Source organism: Coffea eugenioides, chromosome 1, assembly GCF_003713205.1.
Source record: "Coffea eugenioides isolate CCC68of chromosome 1, Ceug_1.0, whole genome shotgun sequence".
Lineage (NCBI taxonomy): Eukaryota > Viridiplantae > Streptophyta > Magnoliopsida > Gentianales > Rubiaceae > Coffea > Coffea eugenioides.
Window position 1 is genome coordinate 42,214,091 of NC_040035.1, and position 27,079 is coordinate 42,241,169.

Below are 27,079 nucleotides of genomic sequence, written 5' to 3' on the forward strand. Positions count from 1 at the left end.
ATGGAAATAGATAAAATCGCCCAGTTTTTTGAGGGGAAAACCATTTTCATCACTGGTGCCACTGGCTTTCTTGCTAAGAGTACTCCTCTCACTGTTTTTCTTTTCCTTTATGCATCCCTGGCTTATATTGTGCAATTTGTATACATGAAATAACTAGAGATCGTTTACTTTTTCAAGTACCAAAGACAGTAGATTACATTTGAGTTCTTTTAACGTTGTTGTTGTTGTTTTTTTTTTTTTTTGGATGATTTGTAGTTTTCGTGGAGAAGATACTAGGAATCCAACCAAGTGTCAAAAAGCTGTTTTTGCTAATGCGACCTAGCAATTCCAAATCCTGTTCACAAAGGTTATACCAAGAGGTATATGAAACTTATCACCCCAACTATAGTATGATGTAGATTGAAATCAGAGTTCAATTACCACCCAAATACTCGTTTTATGAAAGCGGGCATTCTTGCTACGGAGAAAAGATATTCATATTAGAATGGCATAATTAGTAAAAAAGCTGGTGAAGGCCAAAGAATCTTACCAAAAAAAATGTCATTCTCACTAGAAAAAGCAAGAAATGCAGAATAAACATGAAAACCTTGCTTTTTCATCGATAGATTATAGACACCGAGCTGTTCAAAGTGCTAAGAGAGAAATGGGGCGCAAGCTTGAGTTTCCTAATATCTGAGAAAGTGGGTTAGCCGTCCCTGGTGATATTTCTTGCGAGAATTTGGGGATTCAAAACAGCCCATTAAGGGAACAAATGTGGAGAGAAATTGACGTAGTCATTAACTCGGCTGCGACAACAAGATTTGATGAAAGGTAAACTTATAAAACAACGTCTTTATGTTTTTCGTTGATATTGTGTAAAAACATCTATAATCTTGACTTCTATATAGGTATGATGTTGCCGTGGACATTAACGTTTTTGGCGCTCTGCATATACTGAATTTCGCCAAGAATTGTGTGAACATCAAAGTACTTCTTCACATATCCACAGGTTATAATTAGCATCACTTTAATCCAATGTATTGTACTTCTTGACATATCCTAGCTTTGATAATAATAATAAAATCTTGGCCATGATGTTGAAACTTTATAAGTAACACTCATTCCACCTTCAGTTGTATATGTAAATGATTTCTTTGAGAAGTGAGAAAGGTTTTATGCATTGCCCTGGACAAGAATTCAGCAGATGTTTAACTTTGTATTTTGGAAAGCAGCTATTACTTAACTTATTAACGCAATTAAAGCACCGCATACATCAATATTTCCCTCCACTGTGCAATTCAAACGGGTTATCTTCCTTGGGGAGAAAGGAAAACGGAGGAAAAAAGTAACTGTTTGGCCTCAATATGTATAAATATAACGTTATCTTGGTCATAATTAAATTATGTTTTTGCTATCTTCCTTTTCTTAACAAAGAACATTCGCATGCATCTCTAGACTTTTGACTTTCCTGTATCTGTTTGTAGCTTTTGTATGCAGTGAGGAGGAGGGACTGGCATCAGAAAAGCTATTTGACATGCGTGAGACACTTGGTGGAGTCTCCTCTTATTTAGATATCAATATAGAGAAGAAATTTGTGGATGAAAGACTAAGGGAACTTCAGAATGAGAATGCAAGAACAGAAGCAATAAGATCTGCCATGAAGGATTTGGGCATTCAAAGGTTAGATATGGTCTCTAATGGACCGTTAAAAAAGTAAACAAATAAATTAACATGGTCCGAGAAAAATTTAGAATAAGAAAACAAGGGCTTTTATTGCACTGAAGCTATTGTATTTTAATATTTGTTTTTTACTTTATTTTATTTTTTTGAAAATTTTTTTTCCACCTTACCACCCAACCCTCCCCTAATCTTTGTTTTTTATTTTTTTAAAATAGGAAAACTATATATTTCTTTTGGCTTCACTCATCTAGTAAATTTGTTGCATAACTTGAGAACTTACATATCTTCACCTCATAGATATATGTATGCGCTTTGCACATCTATGAAATGCTCAAAACTTGGCTCCATAGCCATCAATGATTTTTTTTTTTTTTTTGGCTTAAAAAATGTGGGAGAAAAAGAAAATATACTTTTAAGTAGGTCATAAATAGATAATTAGGTGTTTCACATCCATTTAAGGCCATATTCATTTATGACTCACTGATTTTTACCTATTAATTAAATATGTACATATGAGTTGATCAGATTATACTCTTTACCTGAGTATGACCCACTAAAAGTTACCTAGGTCACTCATTTTGATAGTTCTACTTGGTTCAATGGTTTTTTTGTTTGTTTAAATCAATGGATTTTGTTTTGTTCCTTTGAAGTTTGAAAGCCATTACTAAGAATGTTTACTTTTTATGAAAGTTTATAATATTTGTTTTTTAATTTTTTTTTTACTTACCCTCTTGATGAATTAAACTCGTGTCCTGTCGGTTACAAGCATCATTGTAAAAAAAAAAAAAAAAAGTGTACTTTTATGGGATATCTTTAATGCGCAGCTTGCCGTAAGTAGTTCGCTATATGAAAAAATCTTTCTATTTTATGTGCTTTGTCAGATTTGAGGAAAATGAAGAAGTCTTTAACTCTTTTATCTGACAGAGTGATACTTATGACCAAAAAAAAAAAGGGGTAAAGTTTCATTTGTTTCCTCACAAAGAATGAGGCTTAATTAGAAAAATCTTCAGGGCAAGGTTGCATGGGTGGCCAAACACCTACGTTTTCACAAAGGCTATGGGAGAGATGGTTTTGGAGCAATTCAAAGAAAAACTCAAAGTGGTCATCGTACGACCAACAATTGTTACTAGTACTTTCAAGGATCCCTTTCCTGGTTGGATTCAAGGGGTTAGGTAATATACTCTTCGCTATCCATCTAGCTTGGTGCTAGCTAATTAATTATATGGATTCATGAGAGTTTTTCATTCCAATTTCTTTAAACCACACATCAATTTCGATCATAACTTGTTTTACTCGATTCGTCAACGTTCTGATATTCATCATAGTCATGCTTTACACTGATATTAGACTTAATTACTAAAAATTTGGAATTAATTTCTGTCGGCATTTAAGGATTTATTCCTTTTCTTTAAACCTATTGTACTTTATTGGTATTCTAATTTAGGGGCTTTCTGCAACAAACTTGTCTATAGGAAATGATTTATCAAACTGGAATTACTATCCCCTTTCCTAGAGAAATTTTGTGGTGACTTATTAGGTTTCATTTTTTTCGAGATAAAAAGACAAAACAGAAAAAAATTGCTTCAAAATAAGTACATATAAGGGGTGTGTGTGTGTATGTGTCTTTGTCTGTGCATGCATGGACAAAATCCATCAATGCATATATTAATTTTACGTTCCTTTTTATCTTTTACTAACTATGTCCTGCTGAATTCACTTGATAGAACTATCGATAGCTTTCTTGTTGCTTATGGTAAAGGAAAACTGAAATTTGTTCTCGGGGATCCAAAGTCGATACTGGATTTGGTAAGTCATCAGTCAATTTTCACTACAATTGTTGAGATACACTGCATAGCCATCTAAAATTCAAAAAAAAAAAAAAGAAAGGAAAAAATAACACTACTAGCTGCAAGTTTTTTGCCAAAATAACACTCTTTCTAAAAAATATTTCCAATGTGATTCACTTTCAAATTTTATTCCCAAATCGATGTTATTGTTGCCACCTAATTACCCTGATTGCCATGTAGGATAACAAGAAAGAAAAACTTTAATCTAGTTTATAGTTTCCAATAAACTAAAAATTTAAACTGTTTTATTATAGAGGCACAAGAAAATTGCATAACTTTGATAATTTCCTTCTAATTATTTAAAATAAATTTTACCATTATTGACCTTGCTATTATTGCTCTCTGCAAATTTTTTAAATGTATCAAACTTATTGCATATATTTTTTCAAAAATAAATTTGCAAAATGCAAAAATTGCAATGAACATTATAAGCAATAATAAGAAAAAGTTAAAAAACTTCAAGGTTATCATATTTGTTTATGTTATGCTTTCTACTCCTTGAAAAGTACTTTTACAAAAAGTAATCAAACTATTGCAATTAAGATAATGCTAAAGTTTCTCAAAAGTAACACAAGCCATTCATTGATGTTGAATAAATGTGCAAAAATGCTTCAAGTATACGAGATTATTTGATTTTGTGATAGAGAGGCACTACAAATGAACATGTTTATATTGAGCATGAATTTATGTTGTTACGTAGTTTTCCTCTTAGACATTTTATCAAGCACACGGTGTGAGAAATCATTTGTTAAAGCAATTAGTATTCAAAATTTTTTGAAGGCCATAGGAATGTTCCAAAAACTGTACAACAGAAAAGACAAGAGAATAATCTTCATTTACCTTGAAATTATAAATTCGAGGAGAATATTTTCATAATATCAGGAATAATAATGAAGTTTTAGATGTTGTTAATATAAATATTGACTTTTAACAATTACACATTTGACAAGGAAAAATAACGAAAGGACAAAAAATAATAAAGAAAAAAAAAAGTGGGTAGGTTCAGAGAGAGAATCAGGGTAGATATTAATTGGGAAAGAGAAATAGTATGTGCCTCTATCTCTATCCTACCACATATGCAACCTATGTGAAAAAAAAAGAATTATAAAGGTAATAAATTTTAAAATTAGATTACTTTGGGTATATATTTCAAAAGAAGAGTTATTTTGGCAATCAACTCACTAGCTGCCTTAACTTTCTTTTTGGAATTATATTTCAGTTTGTCACAGAAACGATTACCCATGAAAACTTTCCAATTTTCTAGTTTTCCACCAGCTTTAGTCTTTGTCCAGACGCATTGCACCTTTCAAAAGTTGATCTAGCTAATCATGTCCGGATTACTTAATAAGCAATTTTTGGTCTTCTACCTCTGCAAAATGGTTTTCTGATATAAAATTCCCCATTTAAAGACTTCCAGAATTTGATGTCCATCCCAAAAATTTAAAATTTCCCGTCCTGCATGCATGATATATGCTACTAATTAAATTGCATGCATGATGATCTTCAAAATTTTCCACAGATACCAGGCGATATGGTGGTCAATTGTATCCTTGTTGCCATTGTAGCCCATGCAGATCAATCGTATGATCACCATATCTATCATGTCGGTTCTTCCCGAAGAAACCCTCTCAAATTTTCTGATGTTCACGAGATGTTTTACTCTTATTTCATCAAGAATCCTTGGATAAATGATCGTGGAAAGGCTGTAAGAGTGAATAAGGGTAAAGTATTGAGCAGCATGGACAGCTTCAACAAATACATTGCTATTCGCCACCTACCATTCTTGAAGGTCAGGTTTTAACCGCTTACTAATTATGTCATGGCTTATTTATCACGTAAGGCAACAACTTTACCTCTCTTTTTCTTTCTTGGTTTTGGAATAAGAAACTCTTTATTTCTTTTTTCATTGAGAGTTTCAAAGCGAAAATCTACACGTATTGTGATTAGTTATTTGCAAGTGAGGCCAAAGTGTCGCGAGTGAACGAGGTGTTATAAGTTGCCGACGAGGAGCTTCGGCAAAAACCTGCAACACAACACGAAAAATAGAGCGGGGCTATACCCGATGCAACTCTGATGCCTAAGTCAGAGAAAAGGCAAAAAATCAATATATATTATGAAGAAGGTTAGAATATTTGTAGTTACCTCTCCAGAACAGTGTTAGGCGTCCCACGTCATATTAATCAAATCAATTAGTACTAGGAGCCGAAGTGACATTAGCCGAAATTCATGTAATGTCAGTAGTAGACTTATCACATCACAGTATTAGGCATTCGCATGTCACATTAATCAAATCAATTAGTACTAGGAGCCGAAGTTCATGTTCTCGACCATGTACTCGGGGAAATAGTTTATTGTACGGGAATCGACTGGTATTGGAGTAAAAAATTGTCATATTTTTGTACCATTACTTGTTTATGGTATTGGAATTTTTAAACTTTAAATACATCTCAATTTAACCTTCTTTTGGACAAGCTACCATGATTCATTCGGGTTTCACATTAATCAAATCAATTAGTACTAGGTTTAGTTCCCGTCAAATTCCCCGACTCAGTTGGGCCATATCATAGAGTAGGTTCCCTTTTTCCTTAGGAATAAGAGTAGGTTAGACTAGATGTGTGCCGTTACGCAAAAAAAAAAAAATAGTATAGGAGCCGAAGTTCATGTTCTTGGAGAAATAGTTGACTGTGGGAGAATCAACTTGTATTGGAGTCGAATATTATCATTTTTTTGTATCATTACTTGTTGATGGTATTAGAATTTTTAAACTTTAAATACATCTCAATTTAACCTTTTTGACACTACCATGATTCATTCGGGTTTCATACCGTTGCCTGAATTTTTAACTTCCAATTGTGTTACAGATATTGAAGCTGGCAAACACCTTGTCTTGCCACCATTTTGAAGCCACATATATCGGAGCCAAGCGAAAGGTACACTTAGTTACTCGTCTGGCAGAAATGTACGGCCGATATGTGTTCTCAAAAGTAATGTAAGTAGCGCAATGGATCTTCTGTCTCACACCCTGTGCTACTCTCTGTCTCACTTTTTATTATATTGCTATTTCTTCTACATAAATATCATGTTTTAAATTTTTTTTTTATTTTCTTAAGATCTAATAACTATTAATTGAGTAAAAAATAAATACAACAGCTTCCAAAAAGCAATATATAATAGAAAATTAAAAAATACAGTAGAAAATTCATAAAAATCTCATTTTTTATGCATTTTGATTTTTTGAGTTTGTTAAATTTTGTGTATTACTCAATTAATAGTTATTGGATCTTAAGGAAACAAAAAAGAATTAAAACATGATGTTTATGAAGGAGAAATAGCAATATAATAAAAAGTGGGACAGAAAGTAACACAGGATGTGAGACAGAAGATCCGTTGCGTGTAAGTAGACGAGTTTTCTTCTTGGTAATCTTTTTTTTTTTTTTAATTCCAATGATAAACAAGTGATGCTGACAATACAATTACCTTTAACAGATTTGATGACACCAATACTCAGAAGTTGCAAGTGATGGCAGGAGAAGTTGACGCTGAAATGTTTAACTTCGACCCAAGAAGCATCCAATGGAAGGATTATCTGATGAATATTCATATTCCTGGGGCTATCAAGCATCTGTTTTAAATTTGTTTTGTCCGATGCATATTATTCTAGTATCCAATCAACATACAAAACAATAGAGAATTTAAGTGCAAAACAATTCATTATATCAACGTTAAATAACGTTAATTGCATTGTATTGTTTTAGTAGTTAAGGTTCAATAAAAATTTTAATATTTTAAAAGTGAGGGATGAAAAATTCCTTTGACGAAATATGATACACGTTTTGAATGATTTTCCTCTGATCTATTGCAATTTTGAGAACAATCTCTTGTTATTGAACACCTGGAAACTGCAGAAATAGTACATTGGCTCTTTGGCTGCAGTTCATTAAGTTGGTCCACATTTTGGCAAAGCAGATTTCTTATCCCCATATTGCCTGAATAACAGGGATCCGTAGGCATAGGTCAAATTGATCCACATCAACTTGGTTCGAAGTTGTTCATTCTACATGCTTTTAAGGAAAAATTATTCAAAACATTCATCACATTTTATCAAATGAATTTTTTCATCATTCACTTTTAAAATAATAACTTTAAATCTTTTATAAAATCAAGTCCGTAAAATTTAGCTCCAATTTAGGTTTTGACAACTTGTTACCATGAATCCATCATGTAACCCATACATAATCATTTTTTTTTGGAGCAAAAAGGTTAAATTTCATTTGTGGTTAAACAAATTACCTGATCCATGATCATTTTTACCTTTAAAAAAGTAGGATCTAATCTAAATTATATTCATTTTTCATTCATACTGATTCTTACTTCTAAAAATGTGGGATTTGAACCTTTTTGTATATAAAAAATGACTGCACACAGGTCATATGGTGATTTCAAGCAAAAAAGTAGTCAGAAACTTAATTTGGGTAAAATTTTGCTAATTTTAATGTGTAAGGGACACAAAATTAATATTTTTAGAGTGAAAAATGGAAAAATTTATTTGACAAAATTTGAAGGACATTTTAAACAATTTTTCTTTCTTTTAACTTAAAAATAAATGACTCAATTTAGACATTTATTACAATATAGTAGAGCTTATATTTTAATATTCTAGGAGTAACTAACTAGTATATTTTGATCCCAAGTTATAACACACACCCGCTTATATTTGCCTAACGGTATAGCGCATTTTCCCAGGTTACGTGTCAATATATTCGATTCTCATCCTGGAACTAATGTAGCACACATTTCTTGTCTCACTTATCAATAGATGACAATAGGTATTAAAAGAGGACACCGACAAAGCATTCGACACCTGTTTTCTTACACATAGATGTGATAATGATCATATGCTCTGGTTATTATCTTACGCAACACATCGTCTTTAATATGATGTAACATATACTCTAGTTATTATCTTACGCAAGGCCTGACAAATCCAGTGAAGTAGATCTATCAAGTGAAGCGATCGTACTTACAAAGTTATAGTTTATCGATGCCCTTAAATTATTTTCTGAATTTAGTACATCAAATACACAAACCTGTTTTCATTGCAATCAATTAATTAACAGGATTAGGTGGGATTGGAAGTTTACCAACATTAAGCGTTAAGATTGCTACGTAGCTGAATTATATATTGATTTTCAATAGATTGGACTGGATTTGTTATGCCTTAATTAAGGATTAGGTTAACTGGGGTCAGATCACTTGGATTGACACTACAATTATTTGGCATGGCCACAATTAATATATGAATCTTAAATGACACCTCCATTTGGCCCAAGGAAATTACAGTATGAATGATGGATGGGTTATCCACGGTTTAATTAAGTACAGCCTCATTTTTAAGTTCCCGTCTTGTTCCTTGAATGATGAATCCTTGTCAAATTAGTATAATAAATGGGTCTTAAAAGGTGAAAATGCCGACTTAAAGAGAATGAGTTTCAATTAGAAAATTCTCTAGCAACGGCGGAGCTAGAAAAAATTCTCAGTAGGGATAAAAGAAATACTAAAATTTTTTACCTACTCTTTTTCTAATTTTTTTAAGCAAAAAAATATTCACCAACAAATTAAAATAAAAAGTCTTTTTTTAACTTATTTCAAATGGAATTTTGTGGCCCACGTATCCTTTTAGAATATTAGTTCATGAACCAACTTAGAATATCATTAGTTCATAAGAAAACTCCGGAGATACACTTGAAATTATATTAAAATTTTATGTGTACTATAAGAATTTAAAGGGCCCCACTGTCCCCACCTTAAATCCGCCACCGTTCTCCAGGGCAAGGTTGCATGGTTGGCCAAACACGTACTTTTTCTCCAAGGCAATGGGAGAGATGCTTTTTGAGCAATTCGATGAAAAACTCAAGGGGGTCATTGTACGTCCAACAATATAATTGTCACTAGTACTTTCAAAGAGCCCTTTTCCTGGTTGGATTGAAGGGAGTAGGTAACACTCTTTGCTATTTATCTATTGCAGTTGATTAATTAGATTGATGCAAAAAAGTTTTTCAATCAAATTGCGCACCGACATTATAGCTCATTTTACTCAGATTCCCTCGCCTGTTTATATTCGTCATTGTCATGCTTTAGCTTTAATCACACTATATATACATTGTAAAAAAGATGTGGAGAGTATGGATTTAATTAGCTCATTCCTTTAGACCTCTTGTACTTTTTCATATGTGAACCATTTGTTGCCATCAAGAATGTCTTAACAATGTTGTAGATGATGGGATGGTAAATGCAATTTTGATATCTTGGAACTTTAGAAAATATGGACCCATTTGGATGGTACGTTTTTTTGGGTATTTATCTAAAAATTTGCTGTTGCTTATTGTAACTGTTCTAGAAAAAATTTTACCACCCATCACCGGCAACCTTCATCACTCAGTATCAGTACCCACCTCTACCGCTTGTACCTTATTCGATTGTTTTATATTTTTTTATAAAACTAGTGGGCGTTTTTGAGTGAAACTGTAGATGGTATTCTAAACAAGTTTTATTATTATTATTATTTTAAAAACATGCAAAAATAGACCAGTCAAACAGACCCATTAGTATGTTTAAATCTCAAGTGTATTAGCAAATTTAGAAACACGGAAAGCAGCATACTTTGATGTAGGAAATAATTAGTCAAATTGGAAATGTAATGCACTTTTCTTGAGAAATTTTGTGGTGACCTCTTTGCTTTTTTTTTTTTTTTAGTAATTTCTTAAAGACTAAAATTAAAGGAAAAAAAATGGCTCCAAAATAAGTACACAATTAAAATCTGTCTGCAAGTGCTTGGATGAAGAGTCACCACAAACTTGTACATAAGGTCTATGCATTTGTATGTACCTTTTATCCTGAATTAACTATGTCCAGTTGAATTCCCCTGATAGGTCTCTGGATAGCCATCTTGTTGCTTATGGTAAAGGAAAACTGAAATGTTTTCTCGGGGATCCAAAATCAATACAAGATTTGGTAGGTCATGACCAGTAAATTTTGTCACCAGACTAATTCATTGGGACATATATTCCTTGCTTTCTTCACTTTCTTTTTTACCTTCTTTTTTTTTTCAAAAAAAACCCACTGCTCCATGAAATTCTGATGCAGTCTACTAATTGAATTGCATGATGGATCTTCAAAATTTCCCACAGATACCAGGCGATATATATGGTGGTGAACTGCATCCTTGTTGCGATTGTGGTCCATGCAAATCAATCATGATGGTTTTTCCCTAAGAAACCCTCTCAAATATGGAGAAAATTCCAAATTTATGATGAATTTCAAAAAATTTCTACAAAGGGGGCATTTTTAGTATGGAATTCTGTCCAAGGGGACTTCACATTCAGCAAATGCGAGACCCACAAAGTCAAAAAAAAAAAAAAAAACCAGACCTCGCAAATTTGCTCAAAAGAGTGGAACTTTGAAAGGAACTTTTGTGGAAGTCAATTTGCTAAACGTGAGAAGTAAATTTTTTTTTTTTTTATGTTAGAGCTATCATGATATGAAAAATATTTGTTCCGTCCGAGAAAATAATTATTTTTTAAATATTTATTGTAACTGCGATCATTTTGCTCTTTTTGACCACTTCGCATATTGTCATTTACTAAATGCGAGCTCCTAAAAAAGTTAAAATTAAATAATATTTGTTTTCTTCTAGCGAGCTTCTACAAAATTAAATTTAAAAAAGATTTGTTTTCTTAGAGTACTAAACGCGAGCTCCTAGAGAATTAAATTTCGCACAATATTTGTTTTGCAGATCTCTCATTTACTAAAAGCAATCTTTAGTAAAATCTTATTTTTTTAAGAATAATTGTTTAGGCATTCATTAAGTGCGAGGAGTAAATATTTTGGATCTCGCATTTGATAAATGCGAATTCATAGAAAACTACATTAAAAAATTGCTAACTTTTTTATTTAGGAGCTCACAATCATTTTTGTTTTCGAATTGACATTTATCATAGAGGGAATAAATCCTTTTTCTTTTTAATTATAGATTTGTGAAAAAAATCTATAATTTGAACATAAAAAGTTGTACGACAATACTACAAAATTTAATTATTCAAAATCAGAATATAGTTCTTGCAGATAAAATAATCAATCAAGACTAAGCCCAAAACCAAATTAGCCTCGATTGGAGTGCTAATCGCGACTTAGCAAGGAAAGTGAAGAAAACGCGACTTAGCAACACAAGTGGAGAAAACGCGACTTCAAGTTGCTTTTTGTAAAGTCGCGTTTTCATTGATGCAAGAAAACGCGACTTAGTAAAACGCAACTTAAAGTTGCGTTTTGTGAAGTCGCATTTTCATTTCTGCAATGAACCTGAAGAAAACGCGACTTATCCGATTATGATATTAGATCATATTGAGGGGTTGTATGTGAAATTCAAGATCAATGGATAATGACCTAAAAATTTATTCTCCATAATTTTATAAAATAAAAAGCAAAACCCACACTCAAAAGAAAAACAAAAACAATTTGCTTGAATTTATAAAAAACAAAAAATAATGATGAGCTTGAATTTATTAATATTAAAAAACCAAAAGGTCTAAAGCAAAATTCATTCTCGCATATGTTTGCCTGACCTCGCATTTGTCAAATGCGAGGTCTGAAGCAAATTTTTTTATTTTTAGATTTTTGCAAAATCAGAAATTTAATAATAAATCGCATTTGCCGAATGCGAGCACAGTGAGCTAGCATTCGGCAAATGCGAACTACCTATTCTTAGAATCCCCAACACAAACAACCTCTCAAATAGAAAACTTTTTTTTTTCATAATATATAGTTTTAGAATTTTCTCCTCAAATATGCTGATATTCACGATATAGTCTACTCTTATTTCATCAAGAATCCTTGGGTAAATGATCATGGAAAGCCTGTAATGGTAAAAAGGATTAAAGTATTGACAAGCTTCAATAAATACATTACTATTCGCTACTTACTACTCTTGAAGGTTGGTTCCTAACCTTTCACTAATATGTCTTGCCTTGTTTATCAAGCAAAGGGCAACAATATTTTCCCTTTGTTTTTGACTAGTTATTTTCTTGCCCATATTAGTTCTTGTTTCAGAAAAATGGTTTTTTTTATTCGATGCGAGAGTCTCAATTTGACATTCATATATAACCATGGATCGCCATCCCGGGTCGCGGTCGCGGTATTGGTTGTTCCACATCTGTCGCGGCATATCGGTTGAATATCGGGTGATACGTATATTATAGCACTTGAAAGTTTTAAAAAATTTTGAAAAAATTATGAAAATTAGAAAATACCAAAAAATGCACAATTTAAAAAAATATCCTAATCGACTCCGAGTTGACTCGGATATATCGGCTGATATCATGTATCATGGATTCGAATCGGCTAATATCGGCCGAGTCAGATCTAGTCGTCACAGATATGATAATATTCGCAATTCGGGGATCGATATCGTACCGCTCCCTTTCATTCCGCTTACGACTCAGCCGATATTGCGAACCATGTATATAACGTGATTAGATATTTGCAAGTCAGATCTGTCATCGATTTTTTCTTCTTATTCTCGATTAATATTTATTGATTACTCGACCTGGAAATTGTCATTTTTTCCTCGTGTAACAATGATGTGTAGGATATAAGATTTTTTAAGCTGTAAAGACATCTCAATACAGTCAAATATTTATGCACTTATTTTAGTAAATTTACGTACAATACAAGACTAATTTTTATGTCAGCATTAATTAAAGTTTATTGCAGTTTATAATAAACACCTAAAGAAGGTCAAGCACGAATTGTTTCTAATTGGGCTCTTCATTCTAGGCCGAACTCTTGTTAGCTTGAGGCTTGGCCTTATATATAGTTAAAAGGCTGAACGGGATGTATCGGCCCAGTTTTGTGATAAATGAAATTCAGTAATATTTTGTTGCAAAATCAATTTTTCTCTATGTCGTTTCTCTTATTTTCTTTAAAGGATGAGGGGCCATTTTTTTATTTTTTTGCGTTCTGTTTTTTCGGATAGTTAAACTTAAAATTTCACTAATCCTATGTAGAAAAAGTTTGTGAGGATGCTTTACTTATGTATTGAGATAATGTGAGTATCTTTATTCTTGAATTCACCCTCGTGAAAATATGATATGCATGGAGGATGCTCAATATACCATAGTTATTAAAACCAACCCGAGCATCAACCCGGCAGAGGACCGAATTGGCTAGTCAGTGGTTCAACCGACGAGTCACCGTCAAGTCACATTACATAATAAAAAAATATATAATATAATTAAATAAACATATAAATTATAATATAAGTACAAAAATTCTTAAATGTTAACAAGCCATAATCTATTCATATTTCATAGTTCATAGACACAAGTCATACCCATACGTGTTCCTTAGTTCATTAATTCATATTGATACCATACACAAATATAAATGATAGATCTAAATGTCAAAGAAAGAAAGAAATCCTAATTCCCAAATCCATTTTCAATTTTTCTCATCTAATTGTCAAAAAGAAGACAATGCCCAGTTGATGCGGTAGGTCAAATTAAAAAATTGGGCAAAAAAGTAATTTCAGAAAAATTTTCAAATTAAGACCGCTAGGTTTAGCGGGTTAGCGATTCGATTGTCCGGATCAAACAGTTTAAAGCGAGTCATCTGCAACTTCGATCCAATTGCTAAACCTGCCCAATTCCATGGTCGGTCCATCGGTTTGACCGATTTAACCGCCGGCCGGGCTGGGTTTAATACTGCAATATTGAGTACAATCTCATGTTGTCGAACACGTAGAAACTGCAGAACTTGGACATTAATTGGGTTTTAAGTTTCAGTGTATGGACTTGGTCCATTTTGGCTGTGGATTTGTGGCAATTTAAGACGGTAGAACTTATACAAACCTCATTGGCTTTTACATATTACTTTCTTAATTACAAGGATGTAGCAAAGTTTAGCCTAATGGTATAGCACATTTTTCTTTTAAGTATATCAAAATTTGACTCCCGTTATGTCATTAATATAGGGATCAACGTTCTCTAGTGACAACAGGGTACAGTACAGACTCTAATTCAAGGGATGTAAACACTATTATAATAAAATATATATACTAATATACCAACATGTATAAACATAATAAAATTTTTAGATACAAATTTCAATGAGAGAAAAAATTTATTGTGTTTTTTGACCTTACTGTGTTAGTGTGTACAATTATTATATCAGTATCCACATCTATTATAGTAGTGTCTATAGGCCCTGATCCTTAATTTAGTACCCATTCCTGGTCTTAATTTTCACTAAATAAAGAAGTAATGCATTCCTTTTTCCTTTTTTTTTTCCGAAGCCATGCATTCTAATTTTATTTTACCTTGACAATTGTTTTGTGGTCCATGAATTGTATTGCAAGTTCAAAAGTCTGTTTTCATGCAATCAATGGGAACTGCATTATCAGCAGAAGGTGGGATTGGAAGTTTTCTCATTTGAAAAGTTAAAGATAAATTCAAACGGGCCAGTAGTTATTTGTACAAAACGCTAGGCAGGGAAGCCCCTTTAGAGCTTGCGTCTATGGCAGATGAAAATTAAATTCCTTCAAAATTCGAAGTCAAATAGTAGAATTAGTTTACCATAGGTAGTCTTTTTTTAAATCTAATTCGTTTTCTTGTAATTCTTTTACTGCAAAATATGAACAGTTTTTCACTTTTCATTTTTTCTTTTTACTTTTTTCTTTTGTGGGGTGGTCAAAGTTTCAATTTTCTTTTATCTAGGTTTCATTTTCTAAACTTTAGTATTGGATCTAGAAGATAATTTTATTCCACTTACAGTCTTGGTCTTATGTAATTTTTTTTCCCTTTTTCTTTGTTACATAAATGTAAGTGCAAAGAAAAGTTACACATGGAAAAACCAACTAGGCAAGAGCAAATTATGTGGCCGACATGCAAGCCGTGTTCAATTTTGTCTGGTAGTTGCATGTGGCAGCATAAAGCCCAATGGTTTAAGCTAACAAAGTCCAAATTGATTAGATAACCTTTATCTGCACGGCGGCATAACTACTGCCTAGAACGAGTCTCCCTTATCCAGCTCAATTTTGGATAGTATTCTTATCTTGGGGATTGACTCTTGAAGTCTTTCTCTTTTTGGTTTTTTTTTTGAGCGAGATTTAGGTTGTGTCTTATAAAATTGAAGTCTGAAAATTGAAATCTGAATTCATTAGATTGTTGAATTGTAAACATTGATTTCCTAACATTTTGAGCGCATTCTGTAATAAGTGACAAGTGAATAAATTATCACTTATTTTTTTAAATTTTGCCTACACAATTAAGAGTCACTTAATTAATTAAGATGCTCTATTTTTAGTTATCAAACACGTTTGAATATATTAAGATCTGAATCGATTCACTTAATTAATTAAGATATTCTATTTTTTGTTATTAACACATTTGAATATGTTACAATTTGAATCTATTAATTTTAAATGATAAATTGAGTAATCAAACCGGGTTTTACAGTTTCTCTTCAACCAAAAATCACAAATTAATTACGAGTCTTTTCGCATTTGTGTTGTGTTACTAAACACAGAGTTAAACATGTTTATATGAAAAAAAATGTTAAATAGCCGCAATAGCCCCTAAATTTCTGCAAGAATGTCTAGCTTCTAATCTTTTAGGTAATTTTGTATTAAAATCTTTAAAATGAAGCAATCAGTCAAATTTTTTTTCACATTGGCAATGCCAATATAATCTAAAATGAAGGAATCAGTCGAATATTTTTTTTTCACATAGGCAAGCCAATATAATCTACCAACTGGCATCAACAATTGCCAAGTAAAGCATCTAAAACTCTTTTAGCAGACGACTGAGGAGTTTAATTACCAACCCCTGCTATTTCAATCCCAGAAATTTAGACAAGAAGTACTCTAGGCTTGCTTTTCCCTGTAAGCTCAGTTGGGTTACCCTCAAATAAAAGTATGGAATCGGTTAAGTTAAAAACTTAGAATAGATGCAGGCTTGCTGCATTTTTCTTTTTCCTTTTCGTCTTAAAATATAACTTCTTGTTGGTAATTTACTGCACACATGGTTATTAGAAGAGATAATTTCTCAACGTAAACGTGATAAATTTCTCTACCAGGCACCCAATTGCAAATCGCATATATGAAAAAGTTTTGAAAACATGGATTGGTGGAAATTTACATATAGTTACCCTATATATATTTAGTAACACAGCTAACGTAAACTCATAAATTACTAATTCAAAGTGTATAACTTTCACCGATGCTCAAACTCTATGTATTCTATTTTTTAGATAGACAATATGATACTACTATTTTTTGAATTAATTTTTTGTATATTAATAATATACGTTAAATGAATAATAACTATGCAAAATTTGAATTAAAAATTTAACTTTTACATATGTATTACGGATCCAACAAAGTGATCGCGTATGTACCGTCAATATATATAGATAGGTGATGTGATATGTAGAATATTACAGAAACAATTTTACGATATTTTGACAGAATATTTATGCGACATAACATGTAATATGTCACATACGAGGGTTCATGATGCCTTTCCTGACTCTACTGCTATCCAACAACCACAGCCAGCCACGGATTTAAGGGGGGCTGGTGGGGGCTTAAGCCCCCCCAAGCCGCCGGAAAAACCCCTACATCTAGTCTACCTTCCAAGCAATGCTGCTCTGCCAATTACACTGATGGCACGGGAGTACGAGGTTTTCACGGTTGTTCCTGTCAAGGAAACATCAAATGGTTCTCGATTCGCTCCTATAGGCCTCATCAGGATGTTCAATTCAGGTGGAGCGGTCAAAGAAGTGGGTTATGGAAAGAACATATGCGTCAAAGCACGGGGATGTGGTACTTTTGGAGCCTATTCATCAGTCAGACCCAAAAGAATCACAGATGACACAGAGGAAGTCCAGTTTCATTTTGAAGAAGCCTCTGGATTGGTAACCCTCGATCTCCCAGTCCCAGTCCCAGTCCCAGAGAGAGCGCTGTACCTCTGGACCATCAACATTGAACTCTAAACAATTAGTTACAGCATTGAAGGCCGCCGGGCCCCATTAATTTAGAATGGAGCCCCAGGCCAGCTTTGCTCTCTGTAAACCTCCTTCAAAAATCAGCGGATGGTTTTGGATTGGATAGGCTCTATATGTTGCGCAAACCCGTCAGAAGAATCTTTTGCTGCACACTCCTAGATTTTTAACCATTTCGCCTTATGAACGAGACAAAAAAGATATCCTTCTCTGTTACGATCTTCTAACGCAAAAACTTATGTCCCGGGGCACGACCCGGATCTTAGCAGAAGCAGCAGGAATCAATTTGGGCATGATGGGACTTAGCTTCGTAGCAACTTTTGACTTTGCTTCTTGTAGCTTTTCCATTGGGTTTGTGCAATATACATATTATTATTGATCCACCAGCTTCACTTGCAGGCCCAAATATTTTCTAGTTGAATTCTTGGACTTGATGGTAACGTGCTAAAAATAAAATCTGAAGGAACAAATGAACAAGCAATTGTTTGTGGCGACGGTTGAATGAGTAGTACTTTTCTTGATCCATTGTAATACAACACGCAAGTTGAATGACTGTCTGGTTGTATATATCGAGAAGGATATTTTTGCAACAATTGAAAATGAGCAAATATTGCAGCGTTTTCAACGGATGAAGACTCGCAGAATGCAATTGCCTCCTCTTCGTTATTCGAGTGCAACAACTACCAATACTTCAAGTGTTAATCAATAACAAATTTTTGGGTATGTATAATTATATGTTTTTATTATTTTTATAATTATTGATTCTAAATTTTACTTATTAAATATATTTATTTCGTCACAAAAAAATTTTTTTAATACACTTCAGCCCCCCAAAAATAAATTTCTGGCTCCGTCCCTGACCACAGCCACAACTCTCCCTGGCCAAGCAAAGGAATTTTCACTAGTCCCACATACGTCACATCCACTTCAATTCATTGTATTATAGTATCACAATCATAGTCCTAGCTAGTCTAGTTGTCAACATCTACGACTAGCAGCTGACAATATCTCATTTAAAACGTGCAAAACATGTTTCCAAATTGTGCACCTAATGCTTCGTTGTACATCCAATCCCAACAACACTATGAAAGGAACTCGACTTGTTCTCTACTGTTTCCCGACATCGAGACGTGGAAATTCATCTTGATTTTTCTCCCCATTGGTTTATCTTTCCCATTGGAAAAAAAGATGCACACGGGATGGCTGTCTGTGGACTTTGTGTAGAACGGGTGTCAAAGTTGGAAAAAGATGGTGCAACATCAATCCTGATTTGTAAAGGTATAAACCCTATTCAAGATATGAAAATATATTTTTATTTTTTTATGTAAGATGTGAAAATATGACTTCTATCCCTAAATTCATAGTCTATTTTTTGAGTAGTAAACTGGTTTCTTCATTATAGTCTATGCCATGCAAATAAATGCGGGAGTTGATTCTTCGTTGTACCGTTAATTTTGTACTTCGAGTTTTGCACTCTAAACTTTACACACACGTCCATTAGGCATCATTAGGCAACAGTCTAGCTTTATTTTTGTTTCTTCTGATGTAACATACGTACAGGTAAATGAGTGATCTCTGCAATAACTTAACATTGGGTAATTTTTTTTTTTTTTTTTTTGCTTGCTAGAGATTGGAATGTATTACCAACTTCCATCTGACAACTAAATAGTTATATGTTTTTAGGTAAATATTTCTCAAGCGTTACCAAAAAAGCGGTGCCACACATTTACAAGGGCTGCTGGCATCATCTTTTTTTTTTTTTTTTTTGGGTAAAATACACTTTACACCCCTGTGGTCTAGTAATTTTTCACATAGCTCTCTTATAGTTTAAAAAATTATATATAATCCTCTCATAGTTTGAATTAAAATCAAAGTGACTGAAATAATCATTTGTAACGAAACACATAAAAATGTCGAAATTACCCTTGTTTAAAAATTGAAATGATTGAATTGACCAAATGATATAAATATAATATGCATGATACTCTAATACTGTATAATTTTATATTTTACTATATAACTTCCTTATGATTTAGTACTTTACTATAACCCCCTTATAGTTTTCAAAATATATACATAACCCTCCGTAGTTAATAAATAATTTTTAACTTTATATTAGAATACTTTTGATATTTTAGTTGACTCCATTATAGAATGCAAATTGCATCATTTTGACACTTTAATCTAAATCATGAGGGGATTATGTATAACTTTTGAAATCATAGGGGAGTTATGTGAAAAAGCATTAAACTACAGAGGGGTAGAGTGTATTTTATACTCTTTTTTTTTTTAAATGTCTTTCCTTTCAAGCACGTAGTGCAAAAACGCATTATAACTCAATTAAGTGACCCCCTCAGGAATCTCATTTGTTTACGTATCAGCTCTTCTTGTTAGTATTAGTTGCAATGGTCCCCAGAAATCTTTTCGTGTGAAGGTAATCTCGTTTATAATTATCAATTGAGATGGTCCAGGAAACACTGGCTTGTACGAATCTGATCACACGAGACTGCATCGTCTGTTAACGTGTCATTTTTCCACTCCAGTAATAGAAAATGAGGACTCATACCCCAAATCGTGTTGATGGAGAACCCTTTTGCTGACACAGTCCAAAGATGAAATAAGTATGTCATCTCGTTCATTTAAACATAAACGTTGTTCCAACAGGTGTTGTATGTTTCAAAATTTAATGCAAACGCAGAGTTACAGATTAGCAGCATTTTCCGTGAGCGAAACTCATCATAACATGTTTCTTTTGTCAAGAGCCCAAGAAAAGTTTTTTGGGCATGACATCTCATGAAAACCCAAGATTTTTTATAGACATCTCATGAAACGTTCAAAGCTCCAACACCACAAGCTAAGATTGAATTGCACCACCAAACATGATATTGCCATATTTTGCGCGTGTGAAGAAACCTTGCTAAAATGCTACCCACCAATTTTTGATTGCGGAGAACAGGCAACTGGACAGGATGATTCGAAAATAGCAATGGCTTAATTTGATGAAGTTACTGAGCATTGGAAACAGATTATATCGCTTACCCCATATGCATGAATGAAGCCATTTACCTCACATGCCCATTTCTAAGTTGTTTTTCAGACTAAAAGTTTTCTAGACAATCCGAGAAATCTGCCTGTGGAGGGGAAATTTAAAGGAGAATTACGTCTCGGGTTAATATGAATTACACGCATCTAAGAGAGCTCTATTGATTTGATTTCTAGATAAAAGAGAATTCTACCAACTAATTCTTTTTAAAAAATTGATCACCATGACAAGTACGTTTAGATGGTGGTGTGGGACTTTGAAAAGAACGGGAAAAAAAATTTTATTATGCTTTTTTCTCAATTTTATTAAGGTTAATGATGTAACATCTATGGACAATACTGGTTTTTAAAAAAAAGAGGTACAATAACATGGTATAATTATTTATTAAGAGTGGTAAGTAGACGCCCGCTTTGGTTTTGATGTATATGAAGGACTAAATCATCAGAAATAATGTGCAAATTTGCATGACTGATACTATTGTTTTGTGGTTGCTAGTTTGGTATCATCTTGGTGCTTACGACTAGATCTAAAAAGCAATTACATTTAAGAATGTGAGGCAACTTTTGGGAGGGGAAGTTTACGTGGTTGATGGCTCTCCACGATTATCTATGAAAAGTATTGTTATCACAAGAATCAGGCTACTCCTCTTGCTTTTCAAACCTAGCATATGAAATTTGGAGAAAAAAAGGGGAAAACATGCAAAATATGGTTTCGAACGTTTCTCCATCCTCCTTGTCATCTAGAAAGAGAGTTGATAAAATTTACCAAAAGTTTGCTATGTGGGATCCTTACATCTATTTTATACATCATGTTCAATACTGTATTTTATACATCGTGGTCAATTCTATACGTAGTTCGAGAAAATCAAACTTTAAATGCAACTTAATTACTTGCAAAAGAAAGTCTTTGCACATATTCTTGCCAATCAAAGTTTATCGATGATTTGTAACAACAAGCTTCTTCATTTGGAAGTAATTGGTTTTTTTTTTTTACTTCTCAAATCATGACAAATATTTTGGAATGGATTAAAATTAAAAAAAAAGTACGATGACAAATAAGATGGATGGGAAGGAGTATAAACAGCAAGTCTTGGTACGGGTTTATGCTTTGGTTTCATTGTTCCATCAGAATATGTAGATGAATAACATTGTCGTATAAATGTACGTAGGGGTTGGGTATTTCACACTGGATATTTGTTCAAAAGTGTAAGAGATTAAAACCATATTTGATAATCCAATTCAGTATTTAAATTTAATGAATTTATATCTTGATATACTCAGACACGTTTGATAACCAAAATAAAAACATTTAAATTCATTAAATGGTATTAAATTTACTAGGTAAAATTTGCTCCAAAAAATTAATGTTAAGTTATTTATTCATCATTTAACGTGATATATATACAAATGTATCAAATTTAGTATTTAACAATTCACTAATTTAATGGATTCAGATTTTAGATTTTAATTTTATCAAATGCACCTTAAGAGTTAATCCCATCAGAAATCTCATCAAGAAAAAAAAAATCTCATCAGAAATAAAGAAAAGGTAAGACTTAGACAACGGTTAACTATTTTTGCCTTTTCTAGATCTCAAACCAAATGGCAGGTTTTGACTAGCGTCAATCCCTTCCATATGTCCCCCTGCATTGTATCAAAGAATGATACGCTTTCGAACATGCATTTCATGCTAGGAATAGACCCACCAATTAGTACTGTATAATCTGCTGCAGATCCATGTTTTGACCAAATGCATTATGAAATGGGGGCTGAGATGTTAATCAGTATTTAGCTTTGAAGTTCAGTTCTTGACCTGATAAACGTACCTAGATTCTTCGTTTAAGAAACTTTCAATGTTTGAAGTTCTCCGCCAAATGCGAATTTTTCCACAGCATAATTAAGATTCAGCAAAGAGCTAGAAGGAGTCAAAACCGAAAAGTACCGGTTTCTTTGCGTTTGATCAACACATCATTATAATGTGAGACGTGCGCAGTCAATCATTTCACATCCCTACCTTGATAGCATTTGTCGCAAACTTTGATTAATTAGGGCAAACGTAAAAAAGAGTTCCTTTCATATTTACAAGAATTGACAAATTCATCATGGGCATGCACGTTGTCCCCACTTCAAGTTTACATTTTCTTTTTCTAAGTAGTAACATACATGCATAGTTATTAAACTTGCCCTGGAAAGGAACCCGACAGAAGGATCGAATTAATGGATCATTGGTTCAACCAATAGGTTACTGGTTTAACCGATGCGTATTAATTTAATATTTATAAATATAAATAATAATTTTAATATACATAACTATCTAATAAAATATTTTTAGATAGTAATTATTGTACTTAGAAAGATATATAATGAATATATCGATATTAATAGAATATTTAATTTCATTTATCATACTTTTACATAAATAAATAATATAGTCAAATATAAAATAAAATTGTGTCACTTGTTTTAAAAAAAAATATAGCATTATGTTTTCACTATTTTATTTTTAAAATAAAATAATTTTCTAACGACTCAAATATTTTTAGTTTGAAAGTTAAAAGGATTAATTGTATAATAAAAAAGTAAACAAGTTTTTTTTAAAAAAATTTTAGTTATCAAACAAAACAAAACAAGTGGTAAAGTCTTATATATATTTAGATGGAGATCCAATGTATACATTTTGTCAAAAGTGTATATACATTTTGTTTCAAAAAATAAAGACCCACAATTGAAAAAAAAAATTAGGATCAATTGGAAAACTCGGCGGATTCCAGTTGAACTAACGGGTCAAATGGATTTAATCAGGTCTATATCTTATATGGTCAAACTAAATACCCGACTTGACCTAATGGCCAGGTCATCATCGGATCGACTAATTCAACCATCAGGCCGAGCCGATTTAATTACTTTGCCTACATGAGGACTTGTTCTTCATACCCAAGCGCTTGAGAAGAATTACAAGGAATGCTAAAGCAAAACGTCATATCCCCATACATGCAAAATTCTGTGGCGAACACAGTATCACTTGATTAAATTAGCAAACATTTTACTAATAAACTTATTTAATATTGGACTGGTAGCGTAATTAAGTTCGAATCTTAACTTCTGCAGCTAAAATCGACTGCTAATGTGATAATTAACAAGTTCATTCGTGCATGGTTCTTCCAAGGTACAATTGTTTCAAAGATATTAAAATATAAAATTAAACAGGACTCTACTAAAAAAAATAACTTTAAAAAATTTAAAGCCAAAAACTCAATATAAACATATAATGTTAATGTGAACTTCTCTTTATCAATTTATGGATACGTTATTGCTCCCATTTGCCAAAGATCCTAACATTATTGGTGCAGCAACTTTGTCTTTAAACTACCATATATATATATATATATATATATAATTCCAAAATACATTTAAGCACATAGAATAGGATGCTTTGTCAATTTTTTTACTAGAAATTAAACTAATAAGATACTTTATCTGCACAACCAACAGATTATCATCTAAACATATATAAAATGTTTTACAATCTTTGCCGACTTGCAAAGTAGAAACAAAATGGAGGATGCAAAACAACAAGAAAGTACCAAATAAAAAATAATTCTTTATCATTTTTCAGTTATTTGTAAATGTAAAGAGAATCAGAAATCCACTGGAGTGACGAAACAAAACAATATGTCAGCGAATAGGTTGAAAAAGACCAGATTACTAATTACTAGTATTATTATACAGATACGTGACATAGAGCACGTGATTGAATTGACTGCCGAAGTCGACAAATCGCCACCCCCCGTTAAAAAACGCTATTGTGACCCGGGACCCGCTTTTTAAATTCGGCACGCGTTTTTTATGCCAGTTGATCCGTCGAGCTCGTGTTCTTTACTTTTTGAGGTGAACTAGTTGACACTTGACAAGGTGCCAGTTGCAGTTCGCAGTAAACTTTTAAACTGGAAAATGTCTGAAATCAACTAACTGTCCCTAGTTGTCTCTTTGACTCCACTCGTAAGCCCATCCAACCTGCCCTATATATATACAAATATATATATGTGAATTGGAAACTGAAAGTTGAAACCATCCCATATATTTCCAGCATCAATCATCTACCTTCTTCTTGCTTATTCATTTTGCTCTCCATCATATATCTTCTCGTCTTTCTAATATTATTTTGGTCATATATGGCTTCTGTTGAATATACCTTTTGGTTGCAAGTTCTGCAAAAAGGGTTTGGATTCTTGTTCTTCGGTTTCACAATCTTGTTTTCATTTTTATCAGTTTTGGTCTATATCTTGAGATTGAAGCCATGGTGTAGCTGTGATTCGTGTAGAAGTTATTTGACTTCGAGCTGGTCGCATGAGTTTAACAATCTTTGCGATTGGTATTCTCATCTTCTACAGAAAAGCCCGACTGGGACAATTCATGTTCATGTTCTTAGCAACATCATCACTGCCAATCCCAAGAATGTTGAGTATATTATCAAGACACGGTTTGAGAATTTCCCAAAAGGGAAGCCTTTCTCTGCTCTTTTGGGTGATCTTTTGGGCCGTGGAATATTCAATGTTGACGGCGAATCGTGGAAGTTTCAACGCAAAATGGCCAGTTTGGAGCTGGGAAGTGTCTCAACAAGGTCATACGCGTTCCAGATTGTTGCAAATGAAATCCGGACAAGGCTTGTACCTCTCTTGTCATCAGTTGCAGGTAAAGAAGGCAAAGTTTTGGATTTGCAAGATGTGCTTAGGCGATTCTCCTTCGACACAATCTGCAAATTTTCATTCGGGATGGATCCTTCTTGTCTTGAGTTATCCCTCCCGGTTTCGGAATTGGCAAATGCATTTGATCTTGCTACACAATTATCAGCTGCGAGAGCAATCTCAGCTTCCCCCTTGATTTGGAAGCTGAAGAGGTTTCTCAATATAGGAAGCGAGAAGAAGCTCAAAGAAGCCCTTAAATTGGTGAATTCCCTCGCGGAGGGAGTCATCAAACAGAAGAGAAACATGGGTTTTTCTTCCCAGCAAGACCTCTTATCGCGATTCATGGGCAGCATTGAAGATGACAAGTATCTAAGAGACATCATAGTTAGCTTCCTTTTGGCGGGGCGAGACACGGTTGCTTCTGCCTTGACCTGTTTCTTTTGGTTACTGGCAAAGCATCCAGAGGTTAAACAAGCAATTCTTGACGAATCAAATCATATCATGGGTGAAAATATTTCAGCAGACAACCTCGCGAGCTTCGAGCAAATGCAGAAGATGCATTATTTGCAAGCAGCAATTTACGAGAGCATGAGGCTATATCCACCAGTTCAGTTTGATTCGAAGTATTGTCAAGAAGATGATGTTCTTCCTGATGGTACTTTTGTCAAGAAAGGCACAAAGGTGACTTATCACCCTTATGCAATGGGTAGGATGCAAAGCATTTGGGGTCCTGATTGTCTTGAATTCAAACCAGAAAGATGGTTGCAAGATGGGAGATTCAAGCCAGAAAGTCCATTCAAGTATCCAGTTTTCCAAGGTGGCCTTAGGGTTTGTTTGGGCAAGGACATGGCCCTGGTGGAGATGAAAAGTATTGCTCTCTCATTAATCAGGCAATTTGATATCCAAGTTAACGCCCCAACAAGTGATACACCTAGATTCATGCCAGGATTAACAGCCAGTGTTAGAGGTGGACTTCAAGTACAGATTCAAGAAAGAAGAACGAAATCCAGCTAGGCAGACCATCCGGTTCATCTGGTCCGTTTTAGCCTCGTCAAGAAAATGATCGATGTTCAAATTAACGTGCCAACCATTAATCGGCTGAACATCTTGCAACACAAGTATCATATCACCCCCAAAGCAAAATCAAGATCTTTTTTTTTTTTTTTGGGGGCATGAGATTTTCCTTGAAATGGAGATTGAAGGCCAAATTAATGCTCATTCTGGCCTTGAAGAAACCTCTGAATTTCACACCACAAAGACCAGAACACGAGTTGTAGATTTAGCAGGAGCAGATTTGTAACCAATAGACATGTTGACATGGACTAATATTTTACGTATTCTGCAATGGGTACAAAAAGAATATACTAGTATATAGTCTGTGCCATTGTGGATCTGGGCATGACTTGATCATTACCTATAAAAGAATGTTACAATATTGCGGGTTTCGTATTGGGTGACCTCATAATTCTTGTACACGTCTGAACAATTTATGTGGCACCTGCCTGGGCTGTGTGGTACAAATTTATCGAAGCCTGTCATTTGTTTTTTTTTTTGTTTTTGGCCTTTTGGCTTTGTCATTTGTTTTTATGGAAATTGTCATCATGTATACATCAAACGAATTATGGTATGAGGACAAATGCCCATTATCTGTTTAACTGAATATAATAAAATTTGGTTGGAAGAATGCCCACAAATTGTCTATCCACCTGTCAGAGTTGGAAGAATATGATAAAATTTGGGATCATAATTCATGTGGGATGAAGATGCCATGTACTTATCTTGAGATTCTTGAAG

The 27,079-nt window shown here is 33.4% G+C and overlaps 1 protein-coding gene and 1 pseudogene across 1 annotated transcript; both read left to right on the forward strand.

The window, feature by feature from the left end:
- Positions 1 to 7,137, forward strand: LOC113773021 (annotated as a pseudogene).
- Positions 7,138 to 24,680: 17,543 nt separating this feature from the next.
- Positions 24,681 to 26,847, forward strand: LOC113781468 (cytochrome P450 94C1). The gene has a single exon (XM_027327413.1). It carries the CDS (start codon positions 24,773 to 24,775, stop codon positions 26,297 to 26,299), a length of 1,527 nt encoding a protein of 508 aa, XP_027183214.1. The 5' UTR covers positions 24,681 to 24,772; the 3' UTR covers positions 26,300 to 26,847.
- Positions 26,848 to 27,079: the final 232 nt, after the last annotated feature.